At 48.3% G+C, this 15,435-nt stretch overlaps 1 protein-coding gene across 4 annotated transcripts; it reads left to right on the top strand.

The window, feature by feature from the left end:
* The first annotated feature begins 1,954 nt into the window (after positions 1 to 1,954).
* Positions 1,955 to 12,981, top strand: GLRX (glutaredoxin). Of its 4 annotated transcripts, XM_040241488.1 has the most exons (4): positions 1,955 to 2,258; positions 9,765 to 9,884; positions 11,708 to 11,709; positions 11,743 to 11,947. In XM_040241488.1, the coding sequence occupies exons 1-2, from the start codon at positions 1,968 to 1,970 to the stop codon at positions 9,876 to 9,878; spliced, it is 405 nt and encodes a 134-aa protein (XP_040097422.1). In that variant the 5' UTR covers positions 1,955 to 1,967; the 3' UTR covers positions 9,879 to 9,884; positions 11,708 to 11,709; positions 11,743 to 11,947. The 4 variants fall into 4 exon arrangements, with proteins under 4 accessions (XP_040097422.1, XP_040097423.1, XP_040097421.1 ...); XM_040241489.1 differs by lacking the exons at positions 11,708 to 11,709; positions 11,743 to 11,947 and adding an exon at positions 12,269 to 12,981; XM_040241487.1 differs by lacking the exon at positions 11,708 to 11,709 and having other exon boundaries at positions 11,738 to 12,974.
* The last annotated feature ends 2,454 nt before the right edge of the window (positions 12,982 to 15,435 follow it).

Consider the following 15,435-nt stretch of genomic DNA (forward strand, 5'->3'; position numbering starts at 1 on the left):
GTCCCAGGCAGGACACCTGGCCACAAGGTGATTTATCAACGTGGCAGTCATAATCAAGGTTGGCCAAAGGCGTTTCAGCAGAACGGCTGATAAGGAGGTCAGACTGCATATCAGGGAGAGGAGAAGCTGGGACTTGGCTGAAGTCCAGACGGCAAACAACAGCAAGTAGGGAAGAGGGCAGGAAGGTTTAAGGGGACGGAAGGTGGGAGTTGGAAGCAAGGGAGCGCCTTGCCCCGAGTCGCAGGCTGAGGAGAAGGAGCCAGCAGAACACGGAGAGGTGACCCCAGACACCGAGAGGAGAGTGGGCCTGAGGGGACACCGGGTGCAGGGCAAGCTATTACACCACTCAGACTCCTAAACAGTGACAACAGCTGGCATCCGGTCCCATCACTTCATGACAAATGGATGGGGAAACAATGGAAACAGTGAGAGACTTTATTTTGGGGGGCTCCAAAATCACTGCAGATGGTGGTGACTACAGCCATGAAATTAAAAGACGCTTGCTCCTTGGAAGGAAAGTTATGACCAACCTAGATAGCACATTGAAAAGCAGAGACATTACTTTGCCAACAAAGGTCTGTCTAGTCAAAGCTATGGTTTTTCCAGTGGTCACGTATGGATGTGAGAGTTGGACTGTGAAGAAAGCTGAGTGCCGAAGAATTGATGCTTTTGAACTGTGGTGTTGGAGAAGACTCTTGAGAGTCCCTTGGACTGCAAGGAGATCCAACCAGTCCATCCTGAAGGAAATTGGTCCTGAATATTCATTGGAAGGACTGATATTGAAGCTGAAACTCCAATACTTTGGCCACTTGATGGAAGAGCTAACCCATTTGAAAAGACCCTCATGCTGGGAAAGATTGAAGGCAGGAGGAGAAGGGGCAGAGGATGAGATGGCTGGATGGCATCGCCGACTCAATGGACATGAGTTTGAGTAAACTCCAGGAGTTGGTGATGGACAGGGAGGCCTGGCGTGCTGCAGTCTATGGGGTCGCAAAGAGTCGGACACAACTGAGTGACTGAACTGAACACCACACAGACTCACAAACAGTGACAATAAAGAGAGCAAACAGAGAAAAAGACCCTCACTGGATCTGCAGTTTGAAATTAGGGTTTGTGCTAGAATTTGCCTCCATGCTAAACTGCTGTTCGAGGGTCACAAACTCAAAAGCTTATGGATGAAGAGCGGGTATCTGGAAGGCGTGAGCCAGCTGGGAGCCAGCTTCTGTCCCCTCCAAAGGACAACCACACCTCAGCCCCAGCTGCTGCCTCTGATGAAGGTGACCTGACTTTTCAGGGAGAGGCTGCAGGGCCAGATTCCTCTGTGCAATCTCCAGATGTTTGAAGGTGGTGGAGCAATTCCATTAAACAGTGACAACAAACAGGGCAGGCAAGATGAGACTTAAAGTCACAATCTGAATTTCACTTCTAAATAGATTTCAGTGCATTCTGCTTCTTGAATGATTCTGTGTGTTTTTAGAAACCATGTCTCTGAGAGACAATAAGTGAAGTGAAAGTGGCTCAGTCCTGTCCGACTCTTTGTGACCCCCATGGAGTATACAGTCCATGGAATTCTCCAGGCCAGAATACTAGAGTGGGTAGCCTTTCCCTTCTCCAGGGATCGAACCCAGGTCTCCCGCATTGCGGGAGATGCTTTACTGGCTGAGCCACGAGGGAAGCCCTGAGGGGCAATAAGAACTGACTCTAAGAGGTGCCTGCCTGCTCAGGCTCCCTCCCTGGAGCTGGTCTGCACCCTTCAAGCTTCTCCAGAGAGCGAGCTGACTCTGCTTTCTTCTCCAGAGAGGGCACCCCTGAAAGGGCTGGGGACAATGACACCCCGGGAGGCAGCTGTTCATGCTCCAAAGCTCTAGCCGGTGCATCGCTCCAAACTGAAATGACTTTCAGGGCTGGCCCTTTAAAAATCGAGCACGCCGCGGGGGCAAACTCCTCCTCCAGGGAGGTTCCTTTAAATGAGAGCCAGCTGGTCGGTCAGCCGCGGCTTTTACTCCAAAGCTCTACCTACAGTGGAGGTGTACCCCCCGGAGGGAGGCGGCATGGCTCAAGCGTTCGTCAACAGCAAGATCCAGCCTGGGAAGGTGGTCGTGTTCATCAAGCCCACCTGCCCCTACTGCAGAAAGACTCAGGAGCTTCTCAGCCAACTGCCCTTCAAACAAGGGCTTTTGGAATTTGTCGATATTACAGCCTCCAGTAACACCAGTGAGATTCAAGATTACTTGGAGCAGCTCACCGGAGCCAGAACGGTGAGCCTGGGGTCTCCTGCTCAAAGGCTGGGGGGGGCGGGGGGAGGAGGGGGGAAGGCTCCCGGATGCCTTTGTCTGTGACGGGTGGCCCGTGCCTTCCTCGGGGACACCGCTAGGGCTTCGTCGCTCTGAGAGGGTGCGGGGGAGGGCGCCCGAGACAAGAGCTGCTTCCTTGAATAGGCAGCGGACCTCGGCCCACGGGACGGGGGTGCGCAGCCGACCCGTGCTGGGCGTCAAGGCGGGCGGGCCGGCGGGCAGCTGTGTCCCGGAATCGCCGCCGCCGAGGAGCGCTCTGCAGTCTTTGTTTTCAGCACTGACAGCCTGAGCTTGCAGGGCTGGGCGGTGGAAGGAGGGGTGGAGGGGCCATGGGTGAGCCCTCTGTGTCTGCTGTTGAGCAAAAACCCAGAGCGCTCTTTCCTCCGGGTTCACAGGGCCCAGTGGCATTTGCTCTCCTTCAGTCTTTTCCTCTGGGCTCTCTTTAACCTTAAATTTTCTCCTTCTTCCGTATCTTATCTCATTCCTCCCACTGGGAAAAAAAAACAAAACAAAACAACCTAATGACTCGTTGTGGCTCCTTGACCTAAATGAGGGGATAGTTCCAGGCCTGTCGAGTTAGGGACGTCAGAGGCCAGAGTTCTGGCCGGGTCTCACAGTGGCTTGCTGTGTGATCCTGGCAAGTCACCCCACCTGTGACCCTCAGGGTACCCCTTGGCTGCAACACCAGGCCGGAGGAGACCTCTATGATCCTTTTTGCTTTGAGTAGACAGCGGGGGCCCCTGACACCCTCTCTCCTCTGTGTGAAAGGACTTCCTCTTCCTTAGCGCCCAGGGCTTCAGGTTCGCAGGTGCGGGGGTCGGAGCGTGGTGCCGAGTCATGTCCCGCCAGCTCCCTTTCAGGACACACGTTCTAGGATACAGTGTTTGCAGAGGCACATGTCCTAGTTGAGGTTTAGTTTGGATTTGATGGTGTTTTCTCCTTGGTTCTCAAGAGGAAGCCCACTGCTCCAATCAGAAGTCAGCATTCTGGTGCAGAGGGAGGCCAAACTCTACTGCTTCCAGGGACTCCCACTGGGAGCCGAGGACCCTTGGTCTTAGGAAGGTCCTGGAGTAGAGAACACAATGACGAGAGGGTCTCTTGTTGCTTGGCTGGACCACCAGCTATTCAGGCTGCTTGGGTCCTAAGCACCAAAGGGCAGTGTGGGTACAGCTGTGGCCCCTGATGTGAGGGGTCCCTCGGGGAGGGCGGTTTACAGGTGGTGTTGTACATTAGAATCACCTGTGGGGGTGGTTTAGTCTGTAAGTCGTGTCTGACCCTTATGGGTCAGTCCTCTATGACTGTAGCCTGCCAGGACCTCTGTCCATGGGATTCTCCAGGGGATCTTCCCAACTCAGGAATCAAACCCAGGCCTCCTGCATTGCAGGCTGATTCTTCACCAACTGCGTGTGCTACAGGGAAGCCAGAATCACCTGGGGAACTTAAAAAAAACCTCCCTATGCCCCAGTCAGACCCCATGCCAATTAAATCCCACAGGAGAGGGGGCAGACAGGCATCAGTAGTTTTAAAGATCCCTAGGACATGAAGCGGAGAAGGCAATGGCACCCCACTCCAGTACTCTTGCCTGGAAAATCCCATGGATGGAGAAGCCTGGTAGGCTGCAGTCCATGTGGTCGCAAAGAGTCAGACACGACTGAGCAACTCCACTTTCACTTTTCACTTTCATGCATTGGAGAAGGAAATGGCAACCCACTCCAGTGTTTTTGCCTGGAGAACCCCAGGGATGGGGGAGCCTGGTGGGCTGCCATCTATGGGGTCGCACAGAGTCGGACACGACTGAAGTTACTTAGCAGGACATGAATACAAACACGGAGCTGTAAGAGGAGGAAGTGCTGGGGGTGGAATGTAGGCTTGCAATTTACTATGATACATCTTAAGTGTTCTTACCACACACACAAGGAAATAGTAGCTGGGAGGTCATGGATATGTAAATTAACTTGACTGCAGTAATCATTTCACAGTGTATCTGTATATCAAATCCTGACATTGTACACCTTAAACACACACAGGTTTGTCAGTTACACCTCAAAAAATGTGAAAGTCAAAATAGAATGTATCTCCCATCAAAAAACCAAAAAAATAATTCCAATTTGCAACAAGGTTTGGGAGCCATGTCTTTCAACCAGCAGCAGCTATCCTCTAGCAGGAAAAACAAACCTCTTCACACAACCATTCAACAACTCCCCCTACTCCCACCCCAATTCACTGTACAGCTAACACTTTCTTCTAGTGATCTTTCAAAGTTTGGTTTTGAATTTTTCAAGATACTTTTCACAGGTTCTTGAGTCCTGAATGCATTCCTCCAAAGGGAGAACAAATCCTTTCAGGATATATAACTTAATCCTCCCTAGCGCTGAAGGTTTTCTGTTCAGAGAGACCAGAAACCTTGAGAGCTATCACTATCTTGCTATGCCTGTGGTGCTGTGCGAACAGCAGCAGCCCAGTGGGACCTGATTGATTGCAGAAACATAGGACTTCAATCAGGCCACCAAACTGGAGACACTGGTTTTGGTTTTGCTATAGCCACAGCCCCTAGATCAGTGCTTTCACTTATTCTTCCCGAACGTTCTTTCTTTATGTGAATCCAAGTTTCCTGACCTGTCATTCTCCTCCTCTCTGAAGGATGCCTTTGAACATTCCTCACAAGGCAGAACTTTGGGCAACAAATTTGCTTCATTTTTGCTTTTGTGCAGACATCTTTTCCTCCTTTGCTTTTGAAGGATAATTTTGCTGAAAGAACAAATATTTTTAAGCACCTGCTGTACTAGGCACTTTTCTAAACACTGGAAATACTGCCATGAACAGAGCAAACAAAAATTCCTGCCTTTGTGGAACTTACATTCTAGTAAATGCCATAAATAAAGTAGTGTGTTGGAAGGTGGTAAGTGATGTGTGGTATGGAGAAGCCAGGTAGGAAAGGGAGGCAAGCAGTAGGCAGCAAGGCACACTTTTAAATGGAGCCAGCAGGGTCTCACTGGTTTTGCAGATCTCTAAAGGGACCGAGGGAGCAAGGCATGCAGAAGTGTAGGCGTAGGACATTCCAGACAGTGGGAACAGCAAGTGCTAAGGTCCTGGGGTAGAAGCCTGCCTGGCGAGAAGGCCTGTGTGGGTGGAGCACTGTGAGTTAGGAGCGGGTGTGGTCTGAGATCATGAAGAATAGGTAGGCAGGGCCCTTCATGCCATCACACGGCACACGGACCGGGCATGTGACGGGAGATGAGATGCCGCTTGATTTTGAAAGGGTCACTCCAGTGGCTGTGGGGACAGAGGCTGCAGGAAGGCCAGGATGAGGACCTAAGCTGGGGACCTTTGGAGGTTATGGCACCAGTTCTGGTGAGAAAGGAACCGTACCAGGGAGCAGCCAAGGAGGTGCTGCAGAGGGCTGGCAATCAGCTGAGGAGCAGCCTCAGCAACACAGGTGGCACTGCTGGTCAAGAACGCGCCTGCCAGTGCAGGAGACATAAGAGATGCAGGTTCAAGCCCCAGAGAAGGCAGTGGCAACCCACTCCAGTACTCTTGCCTGGAGAATCCCATGGACAGAGGAGCCTGGCGGGCTGCAGTCCACGGGGTCGCACAGAGTCGGAAACGACTGAAGCGACTTAGTATAGAGAACAGAAGAGGCCACCCCAGCTGAGGCTGGGGCTAGAGAAAGCTGGAGAAGGAAGGCCACAGAACTCCCAAGCTGGCTTTCTGGTGGCAGTGTCCTACTTCTTTAATGTAACAGACTCAAGTTCCTCCGAAGAGGGGGGTGGGCCGGGAGGGGAGGCACAGAGCACGAGCCTTCTCTTCCTTCTAGGCTGCATCAGCAGCTTCCTGTTGGGCCACCACAGCTTCCCACACCATCTGGTGGGGCCTGCAAGTTCAGCTTCCTCTGAGGGAGCTGATAACTGAAGGGCTTTCAGTTCAGTTCAGTCACTCTGTTGTGTCGGACTCTTTGTGACCCTATGAACTGCAGCACGCCAGGCCTCTCTGTCCATCACCAACTCCCGGAGTTTACCCAAACTCATGTCCATTGAGTCGGTGATGCCATACAACCATCCCATCCTCTGTCGTCCCCTTCTCCTGCCTTCAATCTTTCCCAGCATCAGGGTCTTTTCACATGAATCAGTTCTTCGCATCAGGTGGCCAAAGTATTGGAGTTTCAGCTTCCACATCAGTCCTTCCAATGAATATTCAGGACTGATTTCCTTTAGGATGGACTGTTGGATCTCCTTGCAATTCAAGGGACTCTCAAGAGTCTTCTCCAACACCACACTTCAAAAGCACCAATTCTTCGGTGCTCGGCTTTCTTCACAGTCCAACTCTCATATCCATACATGACCACTGGAAAAACCATAGCCTTGACTAGACGGACCTTTGCTGGACCTTTGATGGGCTTTCCTGTGGTCTTCACTGTTCCCTAGCCCAGAGGAGGGGGTATTAGGGCAATGGGGCCTTCCAGCTCTCAGCTCTCACAAGCAGCTTGTGTGCCAGAGGGCATGCACAGAATTCTGCCCTGGGGACAGCCCAGATGATCTGATCTGATTGTGTTTCAGGGCCTGCCTTTCCGGGGCTGGGGGCTGGGGGCTGGGGGCTGCCATAGAGCTATGGGTTTCCAAATCCTCAGTTACCCCGGGAGGAAGGAACTGCCCTCAGCACCAACCTGTGGTTTGCAAATATGCTCCTTGAGAGTCACCTGGGAACTTGTCAGAAGGCACATTCTTGAGCCCCTGCCCAGATCTCCTGTATCATAAATGTGGGGTGGGGAGGAGTAAGAAATCTATGTTTTAACAAGCGCACCACAGTTCTGATGTGTGGTTCAGGTCTGAGAACTGCTGTCTAAGGGGAGGATGCCTTCCTTCTCAGGGGCTTCTCTCCAACTAACGTAATCCAGACCCCCTGGTCTGGATGCGGCAAGCAACAGGAGGAGTTGACAATCACTCAGTTCTTTTAGAAAGTAACCCAAGTTCAAGAATGAACACATCCTTCCATGGGGCTTCCCTGGCAGTCCAATGGTTGGGACTTTTCCTTTCAATGCAGGGGGTGTGGGTTTGATGCCTGGTGGGGGACCTAAGATCCCACATGCCTCCTGTCCAAAAAATCAAAACATAAGACAGAAGCGATGTTATAACAAATCCAAAAAAGACTTTAAAGATGGTTCACATCAGAAAGAAAAAATTTAAAAAAACTAAAAGAATGAAAGCTTCTTTATTTGAAGCTCAGATGAGTTTTACTCCTTTAGGCAATGCTTTCCACAGAAGGAGCACTGTGTTATAATTATTTGAATTCCATTAGGATTCTTTACCATTGCAACTGACCACAGCCAGCTGTTCCTGGGGGGACAGAAGCCAAATGGCCCCCAACAATCTGAGAGGTGCTTTATTTTCTCTAAAACAATGGCCAGGATCCAGGGGGGAAACTTTAGTTTTCTGAGTTCAGCTTTCTGCAAGTTCTTTCAGCTGGTTAAGATTTAAAAAAGAAAAGCGGCCTTGATGTCACTTCCATGTGCAAAGCTCCCACACAGGCGTGCGGGGCGGGTGGCCCCATGTGTGGCTGAAGAGGGCACTGCCAGGCTTCCTCACTGGAACACCATCCTGTGTGCTCCTCCCACTCGGGACACAGGATGCAGCCAAGGCAATGTAGTGCAGGATTCTTTCAACTGGGGGCCTTAATTTGTAAAGCCTACTTCCACCCAGATACCCGTCTTAATAGAAATATGGTAGGACTTATCTGAAATACTTCAGCCCTTTTTCTCAACTCTCTTCCTCAAAAAAAAAAAAAAAAAAATCATCTGAACCTGCACCCCAATGTTCATAGCAGCATTATTTAGTTTCCAAGATGCGGAAGTCACCTGAGTGTGTCCATGAACAGATGAATGGTAAAGAAGAAATGGTGTGTGTATATGCAGTGGGATACTACTCAGTCCTGACAAAGAATGAAAGTCTGCCCTTTGCAACAGTGTGGATGGACTCAGAGGGCATTCTGATGAGTGAAACAAGTCAGAAAGACAGGACTGCATGATATCACTTATATGTGGAATCTAATAAAACCACCACAAACTAGTGAATATAACAAGAAAGAAACTTACAGAGAACAAACTAGTGGTTACTAGTGAGGAGAGGCAATGCATGGGTAGGAGGTTAAGAGGTCAAATCTATTATGTAAAAGTAAGCTGTGTGTGTGTTAGTCGCTCAGCAGTGCCCGACTCTTTGCGACCCCATGGACTGCAATCCACCAGGTTCCTCTGTCCATGAGATTTTCCAGGCAAGGATACTGGAGTGGGTTGCCATTTCCTTCTCCAGGGGATCTTCCCAACCCAGGGATTGAACCCGGGTCTCCTGCACTGTAGGCAGATTCTTTACCGACTGAGCTACAAGGGAAGCCCAACATTCTACCATATAGAGAGTATAACCAATATTTTATAATAAGTGGAATATAATCTATAAAAATTGTGAATCACCATATTGTACACCTGAAACTTATACTGGACGTCAACTATACCTCAATAAAGACATGCATCTGAGTAAGTGTGCCTTCAGAGGAAAAGCAAAAGCTCTGAAAATAGTCTTAACTTCTGCCCCTTCTATTATATCCCTAGTGTTCTGGGAGAGGACCGGTAGTTCCTGACCCCTCGGGAAGCCTGTGCTGGGCTTGCTTCTTCACTGCCAGTCAGCCTTTCTGCAACACCCTTGGCCTGGAACTTGTCTGAGCCACAGTGAAAGGACTTTCTCCTCCAAGAGCCCCCTGGAATCCTGGAATGCACCTTACCTAGCAGCAGGGAGGGAGCCTGAATTTGACTCGAGATGAATGTGCTCAGTGGAAAGAGCTGACTGTGTCAGTCTGACGGGCCCTGGAAGACCCACCCATGCCAGCTGCGAAACCAAAGCAGATGCATGTCTTTGCTCCCAGAGCTGTGGCACTTCATCCTATGATGGGCCAGGCATTTCAAAGAAGGTGATTCTGACATCATCATCTCTTCCCTAGCTGAGGGCAGGGCTCACGAGAGAGAGAGAGACGACTCTCATAAACTGAGTCTAAAATCAGGGACAGAACTGATGGAAATACTTGTCCAGCTGCACTTAAAAAAAAAACTCCTTCCTGGTTGCCATGGTTCAGTTTAAGGGCTCACGTGTGGTCCCAGCTGCAGAGAAACCAGAATTCAATCAGGGTGGTCTGGCTGCAGCCAACCAAAACCCATTCCTGGAAAGGTGTTCCTGCAGAGTGAATTTTTTAAATCATTTTGACAAGTTAGACAATCTCACACACACGGAACATTCCATGTGAAAAGCATCTTGGTTTAAAAGCATTCTTGAGTGAATTATGCTTCTCACAAAGTTCTGACTTGAAAGAGTATACATGAGGACGTTGTAAAGTGATTTGAAAAGCTTCAGACCGTGTGGAATATTTAGAGAACGATAAAAGCGTCTAGCCTAATGAAGTTCCCTAAATGTCCTGGCTTGTTTGCTTCCTTAGGTACCTCGGGTCTTCATTGGTCAAGAGTGCATAGGTGGATGCACTGATCTGGTAAATATGCATGAGAGAGGGGAACTGTTGACACGGCTAAAGCAAATTGGAGCTCTGCAATAATTACAGGTGAGTGACAGGTGGGACTCTGGGCCAGGAACACTGACAGACGGTGGCACTCTACTGTTGTGTTTTATTACAATCGAGCAAGGCACCCAAGATAGGCAAAGGGTGATTTGGGGAACTGCGATGTCATGTATGAGTTTCCGTTTTACAAAGTGCATCAGTGGGAGGAAAGCTTTTCCCTCAACTTTTATTTAACAAATACTTATTTAGCACTTACTATGGGCCAGACTGGAGAAGGCAATGGCACCCCACTCCAGTACTCTTGCCTGGTAAATCCCATGGACTGAGGAGCCTGGTAGGCTGCAGTCCATGGGGTCGCTAAGAGTCGGACACGACTGAGTGACTTCACTTTCACTTTTCACTTTCATGCATTGGAGAAGGAAATGGCAACCCACTCCAGTGTTCTTGCCTGGAGAATCCCAGGGATGGGGGAGCCTGGTGGGCTGCCGTTTATGGGGTCACACAGAGTCGGACATGACTGAAGCGACTTAGCAGCAGCAGTAGCATGGGCCAGACACTGTACGAGACATTGGAAATATAGAGATGAACAAAAGGATAATATGGAACTTATATTCTAGAGAGAGAGACTGATCAAACACAAGTTGAATAATGCCAGAAACAAGTGAATAATCTGATAGAACATGGCAGAGGGGTAGGGAGCAAACTGAGCTAATGTGGTGAGGAAAGGCCTTTTTCAGAGGGGCTGACTAAGCCCAGACCTGATTGACAAGGAGACAACCATATAATGATGAAGCAGAAGAGCTTTTCAGGCAGAAGGAATAGAAAGTAGGTAGGAAGGTCCTGAGGGGACCGAGTATGGAGTATTCAAGGAACCAAAAGCAAGCAAGAGCAGACTGCGTGAAGGGCAGTGAGAAGGGAAGTTATTAATAGCAGCAAATGTGGGCAGTGGCTAGAGCTCACAGGCCATGGGAAGCAGCCTGAAATCTCCTAAATGCAACGTGAAACCAAGGTAATTTTTGCTGTACCTGTGTTCACCCTGTGAAGCCAACTCAATTCAATTGGCTTCCCATATGACAAGCCAAAGTTTCCTAAAGTTGTAACCTGAAGGAGATCTTTGACTGAATGGAAAACCACAGGGTGACAGATCCTTCAGAAAGGAATCAAGATCCCTTTGGGATCTGATGGGTTCCCCTCCCTGCAGCTCTTGTTGGAGCAAGACGGCTTCGAACCAGGCCAATTCCACTGACTCATCCGTGGAAAGACTTTTTATTTTAAGCCAAAGGAGAAATGTAGGGTGTTCAAATTAAAATGTTCTTTGAAGGGTATTTATTGCCCACTAATTAATAATTAACTCCTGAGCAATGAGTACACAGAGTTTGCAGGGATTACTCAGAAAAGCCACAGGAGTGAAAACACAAGGCCTGAAAAGCACAGCCGATCCCTTTCAAAGCAAACAGTTTTACAAATCTTGAATTACAGTTCTACAACTTTATCCCAGCAAGTAAACAGACCGTGTCTGTCTGGGTTAGCTTTCTGGCCTCACCCCATGTGGTGCCAAATGTTTCCTATTCGATACATTTTTTTTTTTTTTTTTAACAATTCAGGCTTAGATTAAGAATGAAAGAAAACTTGTGCCTTTCCAGGGAAAGTGGGAAATACCATCCCCCCAGTGACCTCTAGGTTGGGGTGTGTGTTAGAGTCCCCCATACTCGCCAGATCTCTTTAGCTGCATTGTCCTTCAGCATATTATGCTCTTAGTATTCCACTGGCGACTTGCATTTCAAGACCATCTGTAACCGATTGTGTTTAAATGGCAAGAGTCAGTGTTCTGATAACGAAAGAGAAATGATGGGAACTGCTCTAAGAAGTTCCGACTCTTTTTTTTTTTCCCCTAGCAAAGCAGACCCAGGCTGATATCCCCCTTGGGGACAGGATGGCATTGCAGATGATGACAGCAGTTCCTGGAGGAGGGACCTGGGGTGACTGTACCCAGTTACAGCAACTGTTTACTGAAAATTCTGAAATATGTTAACCTCAATAAAAGGGGAAGGGAAGTCAACAGCTTCTTTTGACTCAGTATTAAAAATGGACCAACTTGCCCAAAACAACAGGTCTGATGGATGTCTTGGGTTTCTTGTGGATTGGCCCTTTGGGTTCCAAGGGACCATGACAAGATATGCTTAGGATTCACTCACTGACCCAAAAGATGGTCCTTCTCTTTGGTGCATGTTCTTAACAAGGGTCTCCTCGAGCTGGGTTGCCTCTACCTCCAACACCTGTGTTTCTCAACCAAGTGTATCTCAGGCCCCCAAGGCCGAAGCTAGAGTTGGTTTTCTGCTACTGCCCGAAAATTATTTTGTTGAGTTTAACTTCCTAGAATTTGCATTATGAAATCAACAGGCATTTTGAATGTGCTTTTTCAGAAGGTGTCTTCCCAGGCCACCATCTCCACCCTACCCCACCTTACCCCTTTCTGCTTTGAGAGTCACTGCTGTGAACCACTGCCCTGAACCCTGACAACTCACAGATCTCACAGGAAATGTTCAACGGTTCTGTCTGTTCTGTCTCTCAATCCGAGAGAAACCACGTGAAAAGTTAAGCACAGTTGGTCTTCACTTGGTGCTACAGGGATCAGAGGTCTAACTGTAGGTGCGGTGATCATACGGCAATGCTCTTAGGTCAGATGGTGTCCAGGGAATCCTGGACAAGCATATATTGTTTAGATGACACACAGAAGGAAAACATAAAAATTTAAATGTTATGTAGAAAACCTGTATCCCCCTCCCCCCAAAAATATGTCTGTGAAAACAGCCAAATTTGGGAAACACTGTTCTAGATGATTTTCTCTCTCCCCTCTTCTCCCCTCCCTCTATGAGAACTTAAGAATTCCTTATTGTGAAGGAGTCTAGAATTGCAAGAGTAAGTTAATTTCTTTCTGTAGACGCAAGTATGAATGGTTAATTTCTTCTCTATTAAAGAAGTACCCATGAATCACACTGATTTTTGCCCAATTCTTCATTCTCAAGACTTTAAGGAGTGTCATCAATGCAAAATAAACCAATTTCAGGTGTTTTTTCCCCCACATCCGTCCCCCCTGCCATTATAAATAAAGGCACATGCTATTGTCTTTCACCGAGTATAGACTATTGGTGTGATTTTGTAAATTTCATAATTTGCATATGTTTTCACGAGCCTATTGAATAATGTTTAGGATTCAACAATAGTCTTTTTCATACCACATTCCATTTTCCCATTTCTCTCCTAATACTCTCGCACCCTGGGCTTCCTCTCCCTTCCCTTAGGGACTCTAACCTTCCTCCCTTCAACCAGATGGCTGTGGATGACCTGCAGGTCACACACCACACTGTGAACACACCCCCTGAGGCTGTGCAGTGTGCAAAGAGCAGTGTGCAAACTTAGTCCCCAGTCATGTCCTGACCACTTGCCTGCGCTTCCTTTCCCATCTCTGTACGCCTGCTCATCATGTCCCTCCCGAGATACGCTTCCTTCTCCTTTGTCTTTCAAACCCTGCCTTCAAGGCTCGATTTACAGGCTCTCCCCTCTAGACCTACCCTCTCACCTCACTGCCTCTTGAGGAAAAATACTGCTCCCTCTTCTGCAATGGTAAAGGGCCCTGCACATGTTGCAACTCTCATCAGGATACATTGTAATCATCTCTATTGGTCTCTGGCCAGATTCAGAAATACTCAAAGGCAAGAGCCTCCACATAAACAAGAGGGTCTATTTTATCAAAGCTATACACGTATGTGGTTTAAAATGTCAAACAACACTAAGACACTACACCACCCCTCCCAAATCCCAGTCCTGCACACACATTTTTCATTTTCATCGGTATTTAAGCTATTTAGAAATATCATAAAATGTATTAGATAAGAATATATACAATGTATGTGTGTGTGCACACAGTCATATCTGACTCTTTGTGACCCCACATACTGTCACCCACCAGGCTCCTCTGTCCATGGGATTTTCCAGGCAAGAATACTGGAGTGGGTTGCCATTTCCTCCTCAAGGGGGTCTTCCCGAGCCAGGCATCAAACTCAAATCTCCTGTGTCTTCTGCACTGGCAGGCAGATTCTTTACCACTGCACCACCTGGGAAGCACTATTTAAAGGAACACCCATGTGTCTGCCTCCTAAGTTAAGAAACAGAGCATCTATATCACAGCGTGCTTCCAAGGTACTGATAAATTACCTTACAAGACCCATATGCCCCTTCCCAAAGTAGCCCCTTCCTCCCTTCACTGAAATGATCTCTAGTTCTTTTTTTAAACTTATTTGGCTGCCCTGGGTCTTAGTTGTGGCACGAGGCATCTTCTTCCTGGTTTATCTTCTTTATCCACAACTAGGAGTCTCTGGTTGTGGCTCTCCATCTCAGTAGCTCCGTGGCATGTGGCCTCTTAGTTCCCCGACCAGGGATCGAACACGTGTCTCCTGCATTGCAAGGCAACTGCTGAACCATCCGGGAAGTCCCCTCTAGTTTCATTTTTGTTATAGTCATTCTAAGCAGGAGACAGATGGGCCCCAGACTAGGCATTTACAACTGGCCTCCTGCTGACACTTCTAGGGGGTGAGAAAAAGATGGGCTTCAGGCTGGACACAAAACTAGCCTCCAATCTGCATCTCTTGAGACAGGAGACAGGTGGGCTCCAGGTTAGATATTTACACCCAGCTTCCTGTTTGTACTTTGAGATAGAAATAACAACAGAAACAGGGTAAATAGCCAAGCTTTGGCTCCTGAGGACGCTTAAAGGTAACAGTGATGGCAGGAACAGAGAGGGGCTAAACTCTGAGTAAAAGATCAAGAGGTCATATTTTTCCCATCCTTGGGGCAAGAGAGACAATGCCCATGCATAGAAAGGATCTTTCAGTTCAGTTCAGTTGCTCACTCGTTTCCGACTCTTTGAGACCCCATTAATTGCAGCACGCCAGGCCTCCCTGTTCATCACCATCTCCCGAGTTCACTCAGACTCACGTCCATCGAGTCCGTGATGCCATCCAGCCATCTCATCCTCGGTCGTCCCCTTCTCCTCCTGCCCCCAATCCCTCCCAGCATCAGAGTCTTTTCCAATGAGTCAACTCTTCGCATGAGGTGGCCAAAGTACTGGAGTTTCAGCTTTAGCATCATTCCTTCCAAAGAAATCCCAGGGTTGATCTCCTTCAGAATGGACTGGTTGGATCTCCTTGCTCTCAAGAGTCTTCTCCAGCATCACAGTTCAACAGCTGATTTCCTTTAGAATGGAGTGATTGGATCTCCTTGCTGTCCAAGGGACTCTCAAGAATCTTCTCCAACATCACAGTTCAACAGCGTCGATTCTTCAGTGCTCAGCTTTCTTCACAGTCCAACTCTCACATCCATACATGACCACTGGAAAAACCATAGCCTTGACTAGACGGACCTTTGTTGGCAAAGTATTGTCTCTGCTTTTGAATATGCCATCTAGGTTGGTCATAACTTTCCTTCCAAGGAGTAAGTGTCTTTTAATTTCATGGCTGCAATCACCATCTGCAGTGATTTTGGAGCCCCCAAAATTAAAGTCTGACACTGTTTCCACTGTTTCCCCATCTATTCC

The sequence above is a fragment of the Oryx dammah genome, unplaced genomic scaffold (genome assembly GCF_014754425.2).
Source record: "Oryx dammah isolate SB20612 unplaced genomic scaffold, SCBI_Odam_1.1 HiC_scaffold_5, whole genome shotgun sequence".
NCBI lineage: Eukaryota > Metazoa > Chordata > Mammalia > Artiodactyla > Bovidae > Oryx > Oryx dammah.